Below are 24,155 nucleotides of genomic sequence, written 5' to 3'. Positions count from 1 at the left end.
AACTACGTACCAACAACATTGAATCGTTTGCCGCTAAAACTAATGTATTTGGTATGTGAAATTAGGGAATTATAGCGATTATAATCACTAGAATAATCGATACTATTATGCATAGTATTTTGTATCGATTGTTTTGGTATACCCCATTGAATGTAATAATCGCTACTATAGGCTACAACAACGGTGGCTACCGCCTCGAATAGCTAATTGTTGGGGAATATTTTCGTAAAGAATATATTCGTTACTAAAGGCCAAAATAATCACCATGAAAACCCTTCTTTCTTGTAGTTGATGTAGAAATCTTTTTCATACATACTTATTGGAATTTGTAGGGGGTTTTTTTGGTTTTTTCCCCTACGGGGGCGGTTGTTTTAGAAACCTTCGTATTTTTGTACTTTGTAGGAGTCGCCACCAAACATTGTTTAGGGTCTTGTTTGGAAAGACCGTAAATGACTCTATAAGGATAAGACTTGAATCTTCGAAACAGATGGGTGAGATCCAGGCAAGGGAACGAGATGCTTATTCCGCGAGCTTTAGAAATAATTCAAGTGTGTGACACAATATTTTCAAAAATACCCTAGTTTAGACTATGTGGGTTTGAATTTAGGACAAATTGAATTTCTACTTTGCATGGAGATTACTTTGCTTTAAAGTTAATTTAAGGGAACCTAAGATCGGTTTGTCCAAGAAATTATCTTTGTTAAGCGTGATGTAACCTTGTATTTTGTTGTATTTAGCATGTGCGGTGATGAAAGCAATAAAGCAAATAAAGCAACATCACAATAGTAAATAAGGGAGGAATTAGTAAATACAAGACCCCCTAGAGATGGACTAGGGAGTAGGTCCACATTGCCTAGAAGGACTAGGCAAGTAAAGTTGCATAATTGAAAGTGCGGAATTGAAATGCGTTATTGAAAGTGCGGAATTGAAAATGCGGAATTGAAAGTGCATAATTGAAAGGTGCGTAATTGAAATTGCAATATTAAAATTTGTACTTGGGCACATGAGATCCGAACGCCAAACGGCTACTTAAAAATAAGTGCGCTCGACACGAATTGAAAGCCAAAAATCTCAACTTGGGAGAAGATGCTCATCCCAAAGTATCCTAGATTTTGAATATAGAACTTGAACTTGAAGACATGAAACTTGAAATATTGAACTTGAAATACTTGAACTTGAACTTGAAATATTGAACTTGAACTTGAAATATTGAAGTTAAGAGACTTGAATATCAAAGATCGGGCCTTTTAATGTTGAAAAGGTTAGATATTTGATATGCTCGTGCTTTGAAAGGATCCTAGTTTAGGGAAGTAGTCATGAACAACCCTAAACATTGTTGGATCTTGAAATTTGAAAACTTGAACTTGTATATTGAAAAATGGAGTCTTGAATCTCAAAGAATAAACCTTTAAAAGTTAGAAAGGCATCATCTTTGATTACTTCATACTTGATAATGATTCTAGTTCAAAGAAGTGATTACAAACAACTTTGAACATCCTTGAATCTTGAAAGTTTCCATTTTTGTATTTTGAAAAGATGTATGATTGTTGCAAGTGACAGTTTTAAGAGTAAAAATGCCAACTTACTAATCATTTTGAAATAGAAAATCAAGAAATCATTGAATATATTAGGGTTGGGATTCGGAATTATCTACTTAGGTTTAGGCAAGCTTTCCGATTAGAACTCCCAATTGCTTAAAGCTTGAAGATTGTATGGTATTTTGGAGGATTTTGTATTGATTTTTGTATTCAATATTGAGGTGCAATTTTTGTATTACGACGTTATGTGTCCCTGTTCTCCTCCTCTAATGCATGGAATTAGGGGGTATTTATAGGGGGAATGGCTGCTAAACGCCAGCACAGCACGCTGAAGCAGCACCCAGTGCTGATGACGTGGCGTGAATGCCGCCAAAACAAGGACGCGGGCTCCGTCCTTGATTTATCTTGTATTGATGTACCTTCATACGAATAGTACGATGTTTGGCACGTAGTGTTTTCTTGGGGGTTAAGAGTTTATTTTGCGTCTAAAAACAAGCCGTTCTGGGTTTTGAATTTCGGTTTTACGGGACGAGGCCCGGCTTGCTCGGTTTTGTGGGTCGGCGCCCGAATTTGACTTGCCTTATATGATTTTGAGTGGAAAAGGCTTAGTGAAACCAATGGAATGGTCTACTAGATGAGATTGTACTTGGATTTTGAAATTGGTTTTTGAAAATTGTATTTTGTACCGAGTTCCGAAAGGGGAACGACCTAGGGGATTGGATTTTGGCTCTTGGATTTTGGACATGCTTTTAGCAATTGGAATTTCCACATGCAGTTACTCCAACTACCTAACAAGGATAATGGTATCGTCATCATCCTAATGGGAAGACACAAATTAGGTGCCCCCACTTTGACTGAGCATTCGATCAGGAAAGCGCTAGTCAAAGTACTCGACTTGGGACGGAGAATGGTCAAGACGTTCTACGATTAAGACCATTATTTGTACACCGGTCCTGCACAAAACAGGCGTTAGAAAAAAGGATATAGTCTACCTCCGTGCGGTTGTGATGACTCCAATTTGTACTTGTACTGTTCTTCCGCCTTTGGTTCGGGACGGAGCATGGCATCGGAAATTTGAATCTTGAGTTTTTGAATCTTGAATTTTTGAATCATGAATTTTTGAATTTTGAACACCTGGAGTTGATCCGTTGGGGATGTGCTTGACTGGGGATAAGAGCTTTTTATTGGCCCTTAAGATTTTGAAATTTCGGCTGACTTTCCTGGAGCTTGGGTCCGTTGCGAGTCGAACGCCTGAGTCATTGTATTTTTTGGAATTTGTATTCTTGAAATGCTCATCTGTTTGTGCTTGGAGATACGGGTGTATATCCGTATTTTCGAAGGGGATTTCCTGATTCGACGTTTGATGCTTGGTGCGGAAGATCGTAGCAGCAAAGGACGTGCAATCAGCATGGGAGACCGCGCGCTGCAGATTCCTGCGCATGCAGCAGGCAGCGCCCAGCGCGGAGCTCGGCGTCAGGCGCGGGGCTGAGCTATAAAAGCTCCCCTTGCCGTGCCATTTTTGAGGCACACTCTCTTGAATTCTTTTCTCTTCTCTCTCAAAGGTCGATTAGCCTCTCCCCTTGGGCTGAGCTATAATTTCTTGTTTTTGCTTATGAAATAATCTCTAGGATTGCATGTAGTTTTGAACTTTCTCGTACTTTGGAATGATGCTTGTATGCTTTAAGCTTCTTGAATTTTGTTGAGAATTGTTTGATAGCCACTTGAACTGGAACTGTTGGAACTTGTAGATTTGAATTTTGAAAATTTTCTTGAATCTTGTACCTGGTATTTGTAGATAGTGGTCTCACTGGTGACCTCGCGGGGTCTCAGGAGAGAATAGGCTAAGATGCCTAGATGTTGTTTGTAGAGTTTTGGAATGCTGGCTTCGGCATGGGTAGCCTAGGCGTTGGTGTTGAACTTGTATCCCTGCTTCGGCGTGGATAGCCTAGGCGTTGATGTAGAACTTTCATACCTGCTTCGGCGTGGATAGCCTAGTCGTTGGTGTAGAACTTGTATTTTGAACTAGAGGTCCCTGGCTGAATTTGTACTGCCACTGGGGGTTTTTGATTTTTTGACTTCGTACAGGCTAGTATAGGATAGCCTCTGAACTTTGATTTTTATACGGGCTAGTATAGGATAGCCCCCAGTTTAGAATTTTGACACTTTGTAGTCTGCTTGATTTAGTATGCCTCGTCATACTCGGAGGAAGCTCGCCGAATCTTCGGTGGTTCGGGCTGCTGAGGAGGACGCTTCGGACGATGAAGGGCCTACGGTAAACGCGCCGGATGGGGGTATGGTTCCCCGGAGAGCACCCACTTTTTTCGGTACTGGTTGGAGTTCTTCCGATCTGGTGTTTCGACCGGAGATTCACTTGTCTCAGCGGCCTCGCGCTGGCTTGGTAAGTCTTGTACTATGCTTTGAATTTGTATCTTGTACTTGTATAGGTTTTGAGCTAATTCGTTCATAGGTAGGCCGATGGAGAGCTGTTTTGCACCTTCTGGTCCTTGGCGGAGCTTCAGAAGGCTTTTAAAGCCATTAGTGCTGACGAGGAGGGTATAGAGATCTGGTTTCAGACGGGCCTGGTCGATTTCTAGCGTGCCATGGGAGATACTCCGAGGAGAATGGGGATCAAACACCGGCTACAGGCTTTGCTGGAGCGGTGGTGGGATACCACCAACACTTTTCATATGGCATTGGGGGAGATCACCATTACCCCTTTTGAGTTTGCCATGATTACGGGTCTTCCTTTTTCTGAGAGGAACGTGACCTTCGATTCGGAGCTGACGTGGCGCTCGGCCACTGCCAGGGACTTGCTCGGCCCTATTGTTGACTTGTCGGGTGATGACACCCACGCTTCTGTGACGGTGATCATGGACGCTATCCGTAGCGTGGGCGTGTCCGCAGAGCAGAGGGTTAGGCTCTTCCGCTTAGCTTTGATGAGTATGGTGGTGGCCCCGAGCAGGAACAGTCGGGTGCACATTAGCTTCTTGTCATCTTTGCGGGACTTGAGGGCTGTCTCGAGCTACAGCTGGGGTGGTCTGGCATATAGCCATCTCTTGTACGACATGAAGTGGGCCTCCCGGACTACGCCGGAGAGTGAGCCGAGCATTGCTGCTCTGTGGAGTGTGCTGGAAGTATTTAAGACTCCTTGTACTTTGTGCCTTGTACTTGTATGCTTGTATCTTGACTGATGTTTTGCTTGCTTTCTTGAAATATATGGATGTACGAGCACTTTCCGACTTTGGCGTCGGATCATACTGGAGATGCGGCTTACCCGTATGCTGCCTCTTGGATAGGAGCGGTGCGAAGGAGGGTGCCTCTGGCGGCCTCCCGCAAAGCTTTGAGAGTTCTACCTGCTGATGAGGTAATATTTTCGTACTGTTTTGCTCTTTTTTATTTGTACTTGAATAGTTGCCTGAGTTGTCTGCTTTGTAGGAGGTGTGGCGTCCTTTTGCTGACGCGCCTGTACCTGCCTCGGCTGCTCGTGCCCATTTCTTGTCTGGACGGCGGGTTTTGCTCCCGGGGGTGTATCGCCACATGTGGTATCTGGGGGAGCGAGTGTCCCTTCAGCACAGTTCAGGGGATAGGCTTGTCCCCAAGGACCCACCGGAGTCCATGTTGGCACCGGATGAAGAGCTTGCCCGTCTTTAAGTGAATGCTAGGGGCGATGCTGTTTGCCGCTCTTGGAGGGACTTTGTACAAAGGAAGGGAAGCTATGACGACTTCTTGAGGAGGCTGGCTCCACCAGTACGCTTCGTACTGCCGGTGAGCTCTTGAACTTTGTACCCTGTATTCTTGTATTCTTGTATCATAGTATTCTTGTATTCTTGTATTCTTGTATCATTGTATGAATGTTTGTAGGAGGATGAGGTTGATCCTGAGGACATTCCCTATGCTGATAGGGTCATCCGCTATGAGAACTCAAACGGGGAACAGGTGGAGGTGACCATCCCTGTAGCTTCTCCTCCGCACCGGAGATCGTATGATGTTGTACCCGAGCATTATGCAGCTGTAAGTACTGTTGCATTTTCTTGAAACTGATTGTAATCTTGTATCTGGGAATTGATCTTGAATTTTGTATGCAGGCGCCTCGGGTGAGAGTGCGTCGCTGGATGCTTTTGATTGATTCTCTGAAGAGGCATTGTGCCAAGCTGACCCTGAAGCTTTCTGGCCGGGACAGAGAGGTGCTTTTCTTGATTTTGAAATTTGTATTCTGGAAGCCCGAACTTGGATGTCTGATTCTTGAAATATGGCACAGCGCCAGTTCATGGCAATGCAACAGCCTTATCAGTACCCTTCCTCTCAGCAGGGACCCTATCGTTCTCCCGGTACTCTTCGTATCTCGGAGCAGGATCCTGGTACCCCTGGGGCAGAGCTGGATCGAGATTTGGAGCGCCTTAGGAGGCGGAACAGGAACAAGGAGCCCATGGTTGACATTATAGCTGATGATGACTCGGATTGACCCTTCATGGTAGCGAGTTCCAGCTTGCCTGGGTTAAATTTTTATAGGTTGGGTTGTATTTGTATGGATTTGAAATTTTGAATCTTGTATGACTCGAATTGGATTTTTTGATGGTTTTGTACTTGAAACTTGCAAGGTTTGGAATCTTTGAATCGTGTATGGTTGAAAATTTCAATTTTGTATGCGTTGTGTGTGCTTTGAAATTTGTAGCTATATGCATGCATGAAAAATTTGCAAAAAATTTGAAAAATAATTTGCCCATTTTTTCGGGTGTATATACCCACTATAAGCCCCCACTTTGACTGAGGTTCTTTCGTAAGAAAAAGCGCAAGTCAAAGTATATTGAACTTTTGCTTATGCATATGCAGACTCGGATTAGGACACCGATCTAGGACTAGAATGCTTGAATTTTGAATAAATTGAACCAAAATCTGCTCGAAGCGCTGACTCGGACTGCTTGAATTTGCGCGGCTTGCGGCTTTGGAATCTAGAATAATGGAGGTTTTACTCTGCTGTCTGAAGCACTAAAGAGTGCGTACAAGGAAAAACAAGACGGTGGCCTCGTCCTTCGTTGCAGGCCCTTGCGCCTGGCGTAGGACATGGCGCCTAGCGCCAGCGTGCTGTCGTGCAAGCCGACTCTTGTATAAGTAGGGAGTATTTCGGATCATTCTTGCATCAATCCTTCCCTGCTATTCCTTGCATACTACTTCCTCACGATAAAGAAGAGAGAATATGGCTGTGTCCTTTGAAAATGCCTTGAACTCTTGGCTTGGTTCGCTAGGCAAATTGGAGAAAAGGGAGCTCGATGGCATGCATCTTGGGGTGCTCGCCTCCTTCCGGTTTGTAAAGCTGGATGTGCACTTCAATCTTGCTGCTTTGGAGGCTTGGGGTCTGAATTATCATGTCTTCCGCTTTGGGAATAATGGGGTATGTCCCCTCCCTGAAGAGTTTAGCACCATATTGGGGTGGCCCATTATGCCGGAGCCATGCATGCCTAGTGTTGAAGAACACTTTTTCTTGGGCTTTGAAAGATATTTGGGCTTGAAGCCCCCACTTTTCAGTGTTGTTGTATACGGCACAGGGGTGGACTTGTCCCTCCTTGTCACCTACTTTGCTGGGCTTGATGTTCATAAGGCTATCCGTTTGAGGGCCTTGAGTTTTTGTATCTTTGCTCGCTTCCACTTTTCGAAGCAGGGGTTTGGCAATCGCGATGCCTCCCTAATAGATATTGTAGAGCAGTTTGCTAGTGGCCGAGACCCAATGCCGCTCGTGGTTGGCGAAACATTGATGGGCCTTGACATGCTGAAGTCGGACCCCTCTTCTTTGCCGTCGGGGAGTCCGGTATTACTCCAAGTAAGGATCTGGAGCCTTCTTGTACATTGAATTTGTACTTGTATTTGAATTTTGAATGTTGAATTTTGAAATGCATTTCTTGTATACTCCCCAAGATTTGGCTTATGAAGGGGCTCATGCTGGTGGCACCACAGGAGAACATGGAGAGTTATAATAGAAAAGGGTTCACCGTGCGGCCCATGATGTGTGGTCGGCTTTCATTGGACGAGTGGCGAAGCGCACTCTCTGGGATTGAATCTTGCATAAGGTGGGTAGTTCCTTGGTGGGGAATTGCTGCCATGAGACATGCCCCTGATTCTACTGCTTTGAGGGTGCCAAGCCTCACAATGCTGGTCTTCTACTCGCCTGCCCGAGTGATGAGACAGTATGGCTTGAAACAGGAGATCTCGGACTATACTGAAGAGAACACGAAACCTTTTGCGCTGAATGCGAGTCGACTTGAAGTTTGGAGGTGGTATTGGATCGCCAAACCATTCTTGAATATTCAGTTCCCACCTGAGCCAGTTACTCTGTCTGCGGGGCACATTGTTTGGATGAGAGGCCTAAGCCAAAGGGACATTTCTCTCTCCGGACCAGCTAGAGTCCGAGGTTCTAGAGCTAGACGTCCCGCATCAACTGACTATGAGGAAGGTGACGGGAGGGTGGCCCGTCCGGTGCATGACCAATCTGAGTCCAAAGGAGGTTCGTCATCCTCCCGTTTTGGAAGGCTCGCAAGTTCCTTCTCCCGCCGCTTCGGCAAGGGGAAGATTAATGATTGATTGCGGGAGGAGCCGGGGGATAGTACTCAAGGTGCAAGGACTCAAGAGCATAGTCGCCCGACCCAAGATCTTTGTAGGCTGAATGTGTTTGAATTGTACTAGAAGGAATTGTGTTTGAAGAATGTGTTTGGAAGGTGTGTTTAAAAAATGTGTTTAGGAAGTGAAAAGGCTTTTGAACTTTGCTTCACTTGATCCTGACCTTCACTACAACAAAATGGGTAATTAACAGCACCTAATTGACAGCGATTATGAAAAATCGTTGTCGTTATAATCAAATAATAGCGCTTTATTTTTCTCCGCTGATACAAATTGCTATTTAATAGCACTTTCATTCTCAATTACTATAATACAACGTTTATTATTAACGTGCTGTTGAAACATACTCCGTAACTCTTTACCCACAGGAAAAAAATAAACACACAGACTCCAAATAAAATCCCATTTACCACCCACGATCCTCTATATGCGGTTCATTTTCATCTCCCCAAAAATTTCTCCCCAAAGCTAAACTAATATTTTCATTCCAATTCCCCATTCCAAAATTTACAAGTTCTCTTCAATCCGAAATCGTCGATCGAGTTCCCTTCGAAATTGGTCGAGTTAATTTGTGATTTTGCCAGCGTATTCTCCGATATACCTATACAACGACGACGAAATTCAGTTGTGGAGGATTTGGATTACTTCTTCTTCTTATTAAGTTGCTTTGAAATTTGTAGTGCATTATTAATTGTGATTTGTGAGTATGGATTTCTTTTTAGTTATCAATTTAATTAAGTTTTATAGGTTTATGAATTGGGAATTTGCGATTTTGCATATGTGAATTGCAGTTAAATTGCGATATTTTTGGTTTACTTCTATTGAATTTGGTTTACCTTAAAACTACTTTTTCTTATTAGGATTCATAGAATTGTTTAATGATAACAGGATTCTGATTCCCCTTGACATTGTCAGGTGGCGGCGGTGGAGTTAATGCTGTTTCGAAGCCGAAACCCACGGTGTCTTCTGTGGCGCGTTCTTTACTTCCGGCAAAACGCCATCTTCGGCTTGATCTTGCGAACAATTTGTACTTTCCTTGTAAGTTTCTTTCTCCTTCCTGCTGATTTCAAGTTTTATTTGAATTTATTTTTGTTGATTTGGAATTTTAATTTGTGTAAGGTATAAGTTAGCTTATGAATGTTGAATTAAGTTGATATTTTCAAATTTTGTTTGGCATATATAAGGATGAATGTTGTTAATTTTGGTGTTGTGTGTAAAACTAATTGAGTAAAGGAATAATTGAACTTGAAAGGATATTTTGTTCTGTTTGAATGATGCATTAGCTTGGATTGGTGTTTAGGAAATATCCAGATACAATTCGAGGTTTTGATTTCATGGTTGCTTAAGTTAATGACTTAAGGTGTATTGACTATTGAGGTTGAGAACGAAATGACTTATGTTAATTTTTTTTTTTTTTTGTTAATGGATTTAAAAGCTTGCATTAGAATATCTATTTTTTAATATTAAAATTCAGGTGTCGTTGGTTGATTACTTATTATATGATAAAAATAAGGCAATAAATAGTCCCATATAAAAATGTTAAATAACGGCAAGCAATTAGTAATTTAGAGTACCCATACTTTGAGCATCCATAGCGCTTATATATATAGTGCTGGTAAATGGGGCAGCATTAACAGCGCTTATTAAAAGCGCTGTAATTCTTTTAACAACGCCCATAATTAACAGCGCTTATAAAGCGCTGTTGTTCTTTGAAAAAAGCGCTGTTAAAAGCTTGTTGTGGTGTAGTGCTTGTATTAGCTTTGAAGGCTTTAGAGCTAACTGAATGGTTATTGTGTTAAATTCCGCTTGAACATGCTTTGCTTTGAATTGGCACGTTTGGAATAAAGACAACAACGATTAGATTTTGAATTTTGAGTTTGATTTGATTTTTAGGATGCCCTTAATTGAGGAAATCTTGAATTTTTTTGTATTAAAGCGGCCGGGCCTCGGAATGAGGTTGCCTACGTGTCCCGTTAAGGAATCAGGCCGGACGTAGTTCTGACTACCTTACAGGACTTTGAATTGAGTTCTTGAATTCGAACATGGAACTTAGACATAGAACTTCTTGAAATGATCGAGGTTGGTTAGAGATCTGAATTATGTTCCATCGACGTCTGTTAGTTCGACTGCTCCCCCGTAGAGGATCTTGTTTACAATGTATGGGCCTGCCCAGTTGGGTTTGAATTTTCCCCTTGGGTCCATGATGCTTTTGTGAAGGGCTTTCAGGACAAGCTCGTCTTCCTTGATGTTTCGGGTTCTGACCCTCTTGTTGAAATGTCTGGCCACTCGGCGCTGATAGACTTGTACATGCTGAGCTGCCTGAAGTCGACGCTCATCGAGCATGATTAGCTCGTCATATCTTGCTTGTACCTATGCAGCTTGTGGGATTTTGCTTTCGAGGACTATCCTTAGAGAAGGTATCTCCAGCTCGATAGGTTGTACTGCCTCCATTCCATAGACCAATGAGAATGGGGTTGCACCAGTTGAAGTGCGAATTGAAGTTCGATATCCCCACAATGCGAAGTGCGGCTTCTGGGGCCAGTCCTTGTAATTGGTAGTCATTTTCATGATGATGGTCTTGACATTCTTGTTGGTTGCTTCGACTGCTCCATTGGTTTGTATGCGATAAGGCGAAGAGCGATGATGTTGAATTTTGTACTCGGTGAATAGATCTTCACACTCTCCTTGGAAATGGGTTCCCTGGTCACTGATGAACTCGTGAGGAACGCCGTATCTACATATGATGTTCTCTTGTATGAACTGGGCCACTTGCTTGGAACCCAACACTTTGAATGACCTGGCCTCGACCCATTTGGTGAAGTAGTCGAAAGCAACCAGTATGAACTCATGACCCCCGGTGCCCATTGGAGTGACTTTGCCAATGACGTCGATACCCTAGGCTGAGAATGGCCACGGTAATGATTGAGAGTATAGCAATGATGGAGGAATGTGCTTTAGATTCGCACACTTTTGACAGGTAGGACATTTCTTGACAAAGAAGTACCGATCCCGTTCGAGGGTAGTCCAGTAGTATTGAGCCCTGATGATCTTGAGGGCCAACATCTTCCCGTTCATGTGGGTGCCACAGACTCCAGCATGTATGTTGTCCATGACTCTTTGAGCTTCGTGCTTGTCAACACATCGGAGGTTAAGACCGCTAAGGGACCTCTTGTATAGAACGCCGCCTTTTATGAAAAAATTGGCTGATTGTAGTCGTAGAGCCCTTTGATTCTTGCTTGAAAAGTGCGGGGGATACTCTGAATTTTGCAGATACCTTTGAATTTCTGTAAACCAAGGTTCATCTCTGTCTTGCTCGACGTCGTCAACAGCATGGACATATGCTGCTTCTTGACTTGTTTCAATTATAAGTGGCATTTCGGCCATGCCGTTTGGAATGTTGATCATTGAGGCCAACTTCGCCAGTGCATCGGCGAATTGGTTCTCCTCTTTCGGGAGATATGTATAGCGAAGCTCTTCTACTAGCTCAGACAGCTGCTCAAGATAGGACTGGTATGGAGCCAAGCTCTCGCTCCTTACTTTCCATTTGCCGGAAATTTGATTGATGATTAGGGAGGAATCCTCGTATACTCGAAGTTTCTGGACACCTAATGCTAAGGCGGCTTCCAGGCCCATAATGCATGCTTCATATTCTGCCACGTTGTTTGTGATGTTGAATTGCAGTTTTGCTGATATAGGAATGTGAGTGTCGTCTGGGGCTACTAGAATTACTCCAACACCATATCCGTTCTGATTTGAAGCACCGTCAAAATGCATTGACCAACCGTCATCACTTGTCATTAAGATTTGCTCGTCGGGTAAGTCGTAATCCTCCTCTTCTGAATCGACGGGACAGTCGGCTAGAAAGTCCGAGACTGCTGAACCCTTGATAGACTTTTCCGGGATTTATTTGAGATCGAATTCTGCTAGCATGACAAACCATCTGGTTAACCGTCCGTTGAGAGCTGGTTTTTCGAACAAGTATTTGAGAGGATCTGCTTCGCTGATTACGTGCACTGTATGGGAGAGCATGTAGTGCCGTATTTTTTCTGTGGCCCAAACCAAGGCGATGATGAGTTTCTCGAGCTGAGTGTATCTGGTCTCGTACTCGATCAACTTTTTGCTTATGTAGTATACGGCATTCTCCTTGCCTTCAATTTCTTGGGCGAGCATGGCCCCAATTGTTGATTCTTTTGTTGTAAGGTAAAGCCTGAGGGGAATCCCTGGCATGTATGGCTTTAGCACTGGTGGATTGGAAAGATAGTCTTTGATAGTATTGAATGCATGCTGGCAATCCTCGTCCCAGACCTTGGGTTCGCTTTTACGAAGCTTTCGAAATACCGGTTCACAGATCATAGTCAGTCTTGAAATGAACCTACTGATGTATTGCAGTTTGCCGAGAAACCCCCGAATCTCGTTTTCGTTCTCTGGCGGCTTCATCTCTTGAATGGCCTTGACTTTCGAAGGATCAGCCTCTATGCCACGAGAGCTGATAACATATCCGAGTAACTTGCCTGAGGTTACCCCGAATGCGCACTTTTGAGGATTGGCCTCATATTGTATTGCCTGAGCCTGTTGAAAAACTTTCGAAGTACCGAGGTATACTCGTGTCGCTCTTTGGATTTGACAATCATGTCATCGACATATACCTCAATTTCCCTGTGAATCATATCGCTCATGATGGCTGTGGGTGTTCTTTGGTAGGTAGCCCCTGCGTTCTTTAGTCCGAACGGCATAACTGTATAGCAATATGTACCCCACTGAGTGATGAAGGTTGTCTTCTCCATGTCTTCCTCTGCCATGGGAATCTGATTGTCGCCTGCATACCTGTCCATAAAAGAGAGTAAGGCATGATTTGGGGTGTTGTCGACCAAGATGTCGATGTGAGGCAATAGAAAACCGTCTTTAGGGCTGGCCCTATTAAGATCTTTGTAGTCCACACACATTCGTACATTACCGTCTTTCTTTGGAACTGCTTGGAGACCTCTTCTTGAATTTTGAGGGAAACGTCCGGTTTCATGCGACGGAGTTTCTGCTTGATGGGCTTTGAACCTGGAATGAGGGGAATTGTATGCTGACCGATGCTTGGATCAACCCCTGGCATATCATGATAGGACCATGCGAAGACGTCTATGTACTCCGAAAGTAGCTTGATAAGATCATCCCGCTCTGCTTGAGAAAGAGTTAAGCCAATCTGAACTAGTTTTGAATCACTGTTGTTAGAAAGGTTGATTTTTTCTGTTTCCTCAATTATGGGCATCCTGTTTTCATGATTTTCGATAGCTTTTAGAATTTCAAGGTCAGTTTCTTGTGAAGCTAAGTTGTTTGGATTAGGATTGTGTTTTGAATTAGAACTCGAAGAGTAAGTAAATTTTGAAGTGTTATTGAAATCAGCAATCATTACATCGACTGTTTCGACTTGAAGCTCGGTCTTTAGAGGCTCTTGATTGATGCAAGACTCTAGTCCTAGACTCTTAGACTCATTGCTAGACTCAAAAATTGAAAGACAGACTCTGGACTTGGACAAAGACACTAATCGTAAAGATAGTTCTCGGGGTATTCCCTGACATCCACGTCATCGTCATAATCATCGAAGACGGGGCTACATGCACAAATCTTCAGGGCTTGATCCCAGACTTGGTCCCACGTGCTATAGGGAAATGCGGCGAAGCTGCATTTGCATGAAGTGTTGAGCCCTAAGAGGAACATTCTCACCATCTTGCCCTCTGGCAGCCCAGGCGTGATTGTACGGGCGGAGATTGTCCACCTGTAGTAGTATTCTTGGATGCACTCATCTTTTTCCTGGCGTACATCCGGCTTTTGTTTGATGGGAGTGTCTCGGAAGCTCGAACCTTTGAGGGTGAGGCAGGTAGGGCCGCCCAATATTTCCTCGAACCAAGGCTCTCCGAATAGTAGACCGAAGTCGGCAGGCACATCGATAACTAGGAATTCAGCACTGTTGTAATAGGTGTCGAAGGAGAAGAACAATTCGAGGACTCCCAGGACTTTGTATGTGACACCTTGGAGTTTGACGGTCTGCTGAGCACTCAGCATGAGATCGTATTCGGAGAACACCAAAGTCTTCAAGGTGGCGAGGGGACAGATGTTTTCTTGAATGTCGGTGGTTACCCTAGGTTCGGGGATCACCCAGTTTTGAGCACTTGGAAGGCGATGGCAGAAGCTTAGAACCATCAGCTCGTAACCTGGCTTGTCTATTGTAGAGATTAAGTTGCATGGAAATTCCTCTCCTTCATCTCCACAGTCATAGGAGATGGCTTGGACCGAGGGAGTTTGTTTGGCTCCTGGAGGTAGGGGTAAGGTCTTGTTGTCAACCATGTTCTGGATCAGATGCTTAAGCTTGTAGCAGTCTTCGATGTCATGACCCTTCCCTTGATGGTACTTGCAATGGGCTGCCGGATCCCAGCTCTTGGATCTCTTGTCGATTGGAGGATCGGGTGTTGGACCGATTGGTGTTATGACTTGCTTTTCGACCAGCCGATCGAATGCCTCGTGATGAGCGACATTTATGTCGCTCTAGGCTAGGATTTTATAGAGTTTTATTATGCTTTTTTGATAGTTTTATATAGTTTTGCTGCATTTTTATTCCCTTTTTCCATCTTTGAGCTTTTCAGGTAATAATGTTGAAAATGATGGAAAATAGCTGAGATTTGCTCGAGCAGGTCCAGTGCGATCGCACGGAATTTACGTGCGCTCGCACGGGTCTACAAAGTTGGCTCCAAAGTGAAGGCAGTGTGTGCGCTCGTGCCCCAAATGTGTGTGTTCGCACGAATCCGCAAAAAGGAGGCAGGATCTCCAAGGCAATGGGTGCGCTCGTGCCCCAAATGTGTGTGTTCGCACGAATCCGCAAAAAGGAGGCAGGAACTCCAAGGGATGTAGCCCGTTCGCACCGCAGAAGCGTGCGCTCGCACGGAATTTCCGTGTGCTTGCACCAATTTCCTGTGCGAGCACATGAGGATTCTCTGAGAATTAGCAAAGTTACAGCCGTGCGATCGCACGGTTGTTGGGCACGTTCGCACGGCACGAAGGGAAAGAATCGTCGCAGGGCCCGTTCGCATAGATGCACAGCACGATCGCACCGATGCGATCGCACCTGGGTCTGCCCGTTCGCACTGCTGCGCGGGATTTAGTTTTCGAGTTTAAATCTCTTATTTTTGGGGTTTAGTATAAATAGGATTTTGATTATTTTCAATTTACGCTTTCATTTTCAGAAATACATTTTAGAGGTTTTGTGATTTTGTTCTTCAATCTAGAGAGATAAACTTTTTAATTCCAAGCATCAATTCAGTAATTTTCTTCAACTCTTCTCTTCTTAATGCAATTGAATTCTTAGTTCTTTAATTCTTGCACTTGCTTAGTTGATAATTGTTTTGCAATTCCTCAATACCTTGAGTTCTTGATTTCAATTTTGCTTGTTACTTTGATTTTCAGTTTTTGATTTGATTGTGCAATTGAGTTTCCAATTCTCTACTTCTTCTCCTTTAATTTCATGTTAGCTAGTTTTGAACTAATGGATAGCTTGATTGTTAGGATGATTAGTGAGTAGTTTTAGGTTAGGGAAAGGGGAGAAACTAGGGGATGAATTAGGGGAAATAGATTATTGATTGTTGGTTGATTCATGTGATTAAATAAGATTTGATGATAGGAAATCCATGCTAGTTGAGTGGTAGTTGCAAATGCTATTCGATTAGATTTCCGTGGAACCATAGGATAGGTTTGGCAAGACATTGTGGGCCTATCTTGTGTTGATCAAATGGCGGTACCTATTATATGCTAGTTAGTTTAGTCTAGGATTAGGCGAAAGCTCTTCCGTGGATTAGACGCTTAGCGTTCCCTATCCGAGAGGTGGCGGGTTCGTCTTTAGATGCCATTTGCCTAATCACCATTTCGTTGCATGATCACCATTGCTAAATAGTTGAATTGATTTCCCCCGGTTTCCCTAGGCTATCCTCGACTCCCTAACGTTTCCCTTTCTTGATTCAATTTTACATAGTTCTTTATTTGTTTCTAGACTCTTAAAAAGTGACAATTCAAAACAAATCTTTGATCGAACTAGATTGACTTCCAACTCAATAATTCATCGTTTCTTTGGGACGATCCCTTTGCTTACCGCTTGCCGGTAGTTGAAGTGGTTTATAAATATTGTTTGCATAGGTGGTTTTCTATCAATGACGGAAAATACGCTTATCAAAATGGCGCCGTTATCAAAATACGCAATTGTTACAAGGAGTGGGAAGACTTTAGATTATGGCGTTACGCATGTTGAAGCTCATTTCTCTAGGGGGGAAAGTTCTAAGGGAGATGAGTCCTTGGACCATGATGATGAGGAAGGGAAGTCTCATGTTGATGGCATGAGTGATGGTGATAAGTCGAAAGAGCCTACCCTTCTTCCTCTCCCAACTCCTACTCCCCCCTACCCTCAAAGATTTGCCGGTAAGAAGATGGATGACCAAATTCCACAAATTCTGGGAAACCATTAGCAAACTTTATGTGTCATTATCTTTTACCAAGGCACTCAAACAAATATCCCACTACTCAAGATTCATGAGGGACATTCTTAGTGGCAAGAGAGGGTGTGAACCCAAGGAGACCGTTCAACTCACGGAGAGTTGTAGCGCTCTAATTCAGCACTCCTTTCCCCCAAAACTCAATGATCCCGGGAGTTTTTCTATCCCTTGTAGCATTCAAACGCTAAAATTTGAGAATGCTCTTTGTGATTTGGGGGCAAGTGTGAGCATCTTGCCATATAAGATTTTTGAGAAGCTTAATCTTGGTGATCTCTCTCCTACTGCTATGTCATTGCAACTAGCCGATCGATCGGTTATGTTTCCATTGGGTAGGATTGAGGATGTTTCCCTCGTGGTTGGCAAGATTACTTTTCTTGTTGACTTTGTTGTCTTAGACATCGATGAGGATGCCCACACCCCCATCATCTTGGGGAGGCCATTCTTGGCCACCGCGGGTGCTCTTATCGATGTGCAAGGGGGACTTATCACCTTGAAGGCGGGAGATGCCAAAGCTAACTTCAAACTTACTGTTGATGATCAATGTTGCCCCAAAATGAAAAGTTGCATGAAAATCGACACTCTTGCTTGTGTTGAGAACAACCATACTTGTGCTGATTCTTCTAACGATTTTCATGTTTCTAAGTGTGCTAATAAGCTGGCTAGGTCCTCTCTCGGTGAAAACGAAGTCCATGGAGATCCAAAGGCGCTTGGGGATGAGTTTGATGATGTTGTAACCATCCCCGAGTTATTTGAGATGCATGATGAAGATGTTAATGGAGCTAAACACTCCAAGGTGTTCCATAGGTCGGCTAAGAAAGCCAAGCAGTCCAAGAAGGTCAAGAATCCATCAAATCCCGAGGAGGGGCATCTTGGTGGATCGTTTGGTTTTCGCCTCTTGAAAGGTGGTATCGGTAAGATCTTTGTGGCCAAAGGGGCAAAGAAGTGCATGGTGACTAGTGTTGACCCAAAGTTGGTCGTGTTCGACCCCCCTTGACCTTCTTAGGGGGGGGGGTCCGTCAAGCTAATGACGTTAAACGAGCGCTTCCCGGGAGGCAACGCGGTTGTCTAACTCTTGTACTAATTTGTTTTTGTGTGTTTTCATCCTTTTAATTTTCTTTTTAATAATGAATATGATGAGATGGGTGTGTATTAGTCGATCAAGATAAGAAACATTATTCCAGCTCCGTGCGATCGCACGGTTGATTCATGTGGTCGCACGAAACTGGAAATTCGAGGCAGTAGCTCCCAGCCATTTCGTGCGATCGAGCGCTGCTAGATGTGTGATCGGGCTCAACCCGTGCGATCGCACGGATATTTTGTGCGCTCGCACGGGTCGGGCGGAGCTGTTCTGCGATTGTGTTTATTGGAAATCCGTCCCCCTTCTTTTCATTTCTTCACTTCATTTCTCATTTATTCACCATCTCTCTACTTTCCTCTCTACTCCAACTCCTCAAAACTCCATTTCCTACTCAATCTCTCTCACACATTTCACTCTACACCACTCACATTCACAAATTCATCCTCATCCCTCACCTCAAAACCAATAATTTCAGATTTTTCTCAAAAAGCCCCAATTTCTAGGGTTTGGGTGAACATTGATTTTGTGATTCCTTGTTGTGATTGGAGCATTGGAGTTTGCTTTTGGGTGATCTTGTCTACCTCCCTTACTTGTGGTGACGATTTCTTTCCCTTCTTTCTTCATTGTTCTTTACATTTAAGCTCATTGTTCATATTATTTGGATGAAATTCTGAAATCTTTGATTTTGATTGTTTGGATTTGCATGTTTATTTTTGTGTTTGTTCCTTGCTAGTCTACACTTGTTATGCATGTTTCATTGTGAATATTTGTAAAGACTAGTCTATTGGTCGAATTTTGGTGAAATCTTGGTGGAATTCTTGGTGGGTTGTTGTTTTTGAATAATGAGGATTGGTTGATGAGGATTTTTTAGATTGAACTTGAGTAGTGAAGTGATACTTGTTGGTGATAATTTTGATAGTAGATTGTAGCCTTTTTTACTAACTTAGTTTTTCCTTTTGCCTTGCATTGTGTCTCTTTTCTTGCTTGTGTGTAGATTTTTGTTCCCTAAGATTCATCATGATGACCAAGCGATCAAAGAAGGGACCCAACTCCCAAGCGAACAAGCGGAAGGCTATCACTCCTCCGGCCTTCGAGACCTACGGAATTGTTTTTCCGGAGCAACGGTCTTGGAGTTACTATGAGGAATTGTCTAAGCGGAACATCCTCCCGACAAAGTTCTATCACAAGAAGACTGTTCAGGACTTGGGGTTCGAGATGGAGCTAAACGCTTTGATTGCGGGGCTCGATCTTGAGGATTTTGTGACCATGAATGCCAAGACTTATAGGAGGGTCACTCTCGAGGTTCTTTCCTCGGCTAGGATCAATGATTTCTTTACCATCTACCCGAACCGGGGTTTGATCGTTAATCCGGTGGCGGAGTGTGTGGACTCCTATGATGAGAATATTTGGTGGGGAGAGCTCACGGGAGAGGAGAGGAAGTTCATTTCCTCCTCGGCCAAGTCTTCTTCTTTTCATCACCCTGTCGTCCGTTACTTGAACTGCATGCTCCTATACGCGGTCTTTGCAAAGGGGGCCACCGGATCCTTGTCAAGTGGGGAACTTGGCGCCCTATGGTTAGCCACGAAAAAGGATGAGGGGATCTTGGATTTTGGGCAGCTGTTGATCACCCGAATCATTGAGCATCGGGACGGGCAGCCGACTAGTGGGGATATTCTCTTAGGAGGGATGCTCACTCTTCTCTTGAGGGCACTCCCCGGTGATCCCTATCAGCACACCCTAGCTGAGTTGGATGAGGTTCCCGGAGGGGAGTTCCTTGACTTGAGGACACTCTCCAATGCCAAGTGGATCAAGGCCACGAAGGACGACAAGTATATTTGGATGGTAAAGCAGCGAGATTGGTGCATCCTCCCCAATCCCGCCATCACTTCTTGGACTCCTAATGTCCGGTACTTGCTTCCCCGTGACCCGCGATTCATTGCCCAAGCACAGCGGCTTCCTCCTCCTCAACCCAATCCGGAGTCTCCTCCCCATGGTCCTCCCCATGGTCCTCCCCGTAGTCCTCCTATCTTGGAGCCTTCCCCTAATGAGGGTGGTATGTCCTCTTCCTCCTCTCCTTTTGATTTCCATTGCTTGCAATCCACCCTTGCGGCTATCTTGCAAGGACAAGCGAACCAAGCTAACACCTTGGCTTCTCTTGCTTCACAAGGAAGCCGCACGGGGGATTCTTATCCCGATATTTACTCGTCCTACTATAGTAGGCGGGTGTACGATTTCCATGTTGACAAAGGGGATTTTGCCCCCTATGTCAACTATCCCTATCACCCTCCCCAACAAGGGCCCATCCCTAGTTGGAATGAGGAGCGTACACCCACCTATCCGTATTGGACGGGCCCATCCCAACCCGGTGTCACTCCTCCCTCTTTTCCGCCTTATGATTATACCATGATGGGCGGGAGTGACTACCGAGGTGACCCCATGTATCCCACTCCCCCACCGGTTGAACGGCCAGATGGTTGGCCCGAGGATTTCCCCGGGTGGCCTAGGGGGTACATGGGAGGTTGGGATGGTCCCCGAGGAGAGCCTCCCAATGGAAACTACCCCCTTCGGCCCGAATATGGTTGGCCGCCTTACACCGATGCTTCGGGGCCCGACGTGGACCCCACCTACAATGTCACCCCTTTCACCGACGATGCGGCTCGTGCCCATCGCCTTGAGCGGGACGACTTTGGAGGATTTATAATGCAAAGGGTAAGGCGCATGCCCCGGGTCCTTCTTCTTAGGGTTCCCTCCGTTTCTCCCCCATCTTGATGTGATGGTACGCTTGCGATTAGCTTGGGGGAGAATTGCGGAGTGGGGGTTTTGCTTGGGATCTTTTGCAGCTTGTTGGTGTTGTTGGTCTTCTTGCCACTTCATGTGGTTGTATATATGATGATGATGAGTCTTTGATGATGTTTTTGGTGTATTTTGGCCATTTGGCCCTTGTCTCCTAACAATTTTTCTTGCTTGTTTTTAGCATTGTTTTGGTATGATTCTTTGCGGTGGGTTCTCACTTTCCACCTTGTGCCTTGTCCGTCCATTTTTGGTGAGTTTGTTCGGGTTTTAACGGTTCTTTGCGGGACTTGCTCCCACGATACTTCCGGTAACATCCTTCCAACTCTTATGCATTCTTTTGGGGGCGGGCATACATCATGTTGGGGCATTTGGTTGGATGGGTAGTTGTGCCCCTCCTTGCTTAGTTTTAGGCCTTTAGGACATGGCCTAATTCTAGCTTGGGGGGAGTTTTGTTTGTGGATGCCTACTTGTTGATGCTCATTGCTTTGAAATCATACCATTACATGCTTGTTTCTTTGTTTTTAGTTTGATTTAGCTTGATTTTTAGTTTCTCTTCTTTTCTTTGTGTTTGTTTCTTTTTGTTTCCTTTTTGGTGTGTTTTCTTATTTTCTTCCTTTTCTTTTTGTTTTGATTTCTTTTTCGTCAAGGCAAGTTTTCTAGGTTTTCTTAGGCAATATTCTTGATTGGGGCATATAAAATTGGAACTTGTAGATTAGAATGCTTTTATTCCTAGTTGGTAGATTTTTACACGGTTCTTAATGTCTTGGGTCGAGTCTAGGATTTGGTGTCAAGAAAGTTGGTTGAACTTTGGGTAGCATGCGTCATGAACTCTTGGCTTGTGGTAAGATGGTGTTGAATTCTCTAGTGATTTGAAGCCGGAGAGAATGGTATTTGCTCCCTTGTGAGATTCATGTTCAAAAATAAGCCCAAACACATATATTCATTGAGTGGCATGGATCCTTAGCATTGACTTTCTTGTCTCCCGAGTTTGACCATTTCCTTCCCGAGACCGCGACCGAACTACTTTAGGGGACGATAGAGGCATTTCTTTCGGTGACTATTTTTCATTTTAGTTTAGAACTTTATTTTCTATTTTTCTCATATGTTTTTGTTTGCACTTGCCCCATTGCTAGCCATTTGAGCCTTGACCCTTCATTTCTTATGAGCACAATACAAGCCTAATAGCCTTTGTTTTGTTTTCACGCTTAGAAGTGATAGTGAAGCTTTGAGTTATGATGCTTGATGTTTTGGATTGAATATGCAAAGTTGAGGAATGAATGTTGTTTGGTGTGAATGACAAAGTTTTGGAAGAATGTTGTACATAGTGAATAATTGATGCAAAAAGCAAAAAAATATAGAATTAAATTTTGAAAAAGCCAAAAATAGAGAAAAACAAGGCATGAAAAGTTTCATTTGAAACGCAAAAAGAGGAAAATCAAATCAAGAAAAAAATGCAAAAAGAGTTGTAGTTTAGAATTGTTGTTGAATAAGCTTGGGGGTGCCCAAATAAGTGGAAAAGTTTGTTTTGGGTTGATTATGCTTGAGTTGAGTTCTCATTGCGCTTCACTTTAGGTATGAGCACCAAATTTCCAAATTTATTCCACACCTTACCCCTAGCCCACGTTACGCCCTAAAATCCCTCTTGACCCTTTAGAGTTGAGTCATTGTCGGTGGAGGGAGGATTTGATCAAGCTTAAAGAACAAGGTTGTCATACTAAGATGTCGGGTAGCCTAATATCGATTTTCGGGCGCCTTCGCGGTGTCTTGAGACGCTATTCTCAAAGGTGAATAAGATCTAGAGTTTTGACGTGGTATGCCCAGATGTAGGGGGATTGACTAGTGTTTGCCCTTAGTTCGCTTTGCTTGATGCTCGAATCTTTCACTCGATTTAGGACATTAGTTAGTGTGTACTCATTTATTTGATTAGTAATATTAGTGTTCTTCTATACTTGTTCCGTAATAAAGCCCCCATCTTGGATTTTGTAGTTTAATTTCTTTTCTTCTCTTTTCTTTTCTTCTTTTCTTTCTTTCGTTTCTTGATTTGCGTTTTCCATTTTTAGTCTTGCCTTGATTAGATCTGCTAGATTTCGATTTTGGTAAATTTTTTGAACTTGATAGGTTACTCATTCATCCCTAGTTGAGTTTTGTTTGCTAGAGATTAGCAAACGTTTAGCTTGGGAGAGTTTGATGAGCGGCATTTATGTCGCTCTAGGCTAGGATTTTATAGAGTTTTATTATGCTTTTTTGATAGTTTTATATAGTTTTTCTGCATTTTTATTCCCTTTTTCCATCTTTGAGCTTTTCAGGTAATAATGTTGAAAATGATGGAAAATAGCTGAGATTTGCTCGAGCAGGTCCAGTGCGATCGCACGGAATTTACGTGCGCTCGCACGGGTCTACAAAGTTGGCTCCAAAGTCAAGGCAGTGTGTGCGCTCGTGCCCCAAATGTGTGTGTTCGCACGAATCCGCAAAAAGGAGGCAGGAACTCCAAGGCAATGGGTGCGCTCGTGCCCCAAATGTGTGTGTTCGCACGAATCCGCAAAAAGGAGGTAGGAACTCCAAGGGATGTAGCCCGTTCGCACCGCAGAAGCGTGCGCTCGCACGGAATTTCCGTGTGCTCGCACCGATTTCTTGTGCGAGCACATGAGGATTCTCTGAGAATTAGCAAAGTTACAGCCGTGCGATCGCACGGTTGTTGGGCACGTTCGCACGGCACGAAGGAGAAGAATCGTCGCAGGGCCCGTTCGCATAGATGCACAGCACGATCGCACCGATGCGATCGCACCTGGGTCTGCCCGTTCGCACGGCTGCGCGGGATTCAGTTTTCGATTTTAAATCTCTTTTTTTTGGGGTTTAGTATAAATAGGATTTTGATTATTTTCAATTTACGCTTTCATTTTCAGAAATACATTTTAGAGGTTTTGTGATTTTGTTCTTCAATCTAGAGAGAGAAACTCTTTAATTCCAAGCATCAATTCAGTAATTTTCTTCAACTCTTCTCTTCTTAATGAAATTGAATTCTTAGTTCTTTAATTCTTGCACTTGCTTAGTTGATAATTGTTTTGCAATTCCTCAAAACCTTGAGTTCTTGATTTCAATTTTGCTTGTTACTTTGATTTTCAGTTTTTGATTTGATTGTGCAGTTGAGTTTCAAATTCTCTACTTCTTCTCCTTTAATTTCATGTTAGCTAGTTTTGAACTAATGGATAGCTTTATTGTTAGGATGATTAATGAGTAGTTTTAGTTTAGGGAAAGGGGAGAAACTAGGGGATGAATTAGGGGAAATAGATTATTGATTGTTGGTTGATTCATGTGATTAAATAAGATTTGATGATAGGAAATCCATGCTAGTTGAGTGGTAGTTGCAAATGCTATTCGATTAGATTTCCGTGGAACCATAGGATAAGTTTGGCAAGACATTGTGGGCCTATCTTGTGTTGATCAAATGGCGGTACCTATTATATGCTAGTTAGTTTAGTCTAGGATTAGGCGAAAGCTCTTCCGTGGATTAGACGCTTAGCGTTCCCTATCCGAGAGGTGTCGGGTTCGTCTTTTGATGCCATTTGCCTAATCACCATTTCGTTGCATGATCACCATTGCTAAATAGTTGAATTG

At 43.6% G+C, this 24,155-nt stretch overlaps 1 protein-coding gene across 1 annotated transcript; it reads left to right on the top strand.

The window, feature by feature from the left end:
* The first annotated feature begins 8,516 nt into the window (after positions 1-8,516).
* LOC130459778 (uncharacterized) lies at positions 8,517-23,565 on the top strand. The gene is made up of 3 exons (XM_056827326.1): positions 8,517-8,847; positions 9,063-9,185; positions 18,742-23,565. The coding sequence occupies exon 3, from the start codon at positions 18,765-18,767 to the stop codon at positions 20,514-20,516; it is 1,752 nt and encodes a 583-aa protein (XP_056683304.1). The 5' UTR covers positions 8,517-8,847; positions 9,063-9,185; positions 18,742-18,764; the 3' UTR covers positions 20,517-23,565.
* The last annotated feature ends 590 nt before the right edge of the window (positions 23,566-24,155 follow it).

The sequence above is a fragment of the Spinacia oleracea genome, chromosome 4 (genome assembly GCF_020520425.1).
Source record: "Spinacia oleracea cultivar Varoflay chromosome 4, BTI_SOV_V1, whole genome shotgun sequence".
Taxonomy (NCBI): domain Eukaryota; kingdom Viridiplantae; phylum Streptophyta; class Magnoliopsida; order Caryophyllales; family Amaranthaceae; genus Spinacia; species Spinacia oleracea.
Note: the sequence above shows the minus strand (reverse complement) of the source record. Positions and strands in the feature narration are given on the sequence as shown.

What these genes read in the sequence shown, in the direction of transcription:
- LOC130459778 (XM_056827326.1), top strand. Translation starts at nt 18,765, where the DNA reads ATGATGACCAAGCGATCAAAGAAGGGACCCAACTCCCAAGCGAACAAG.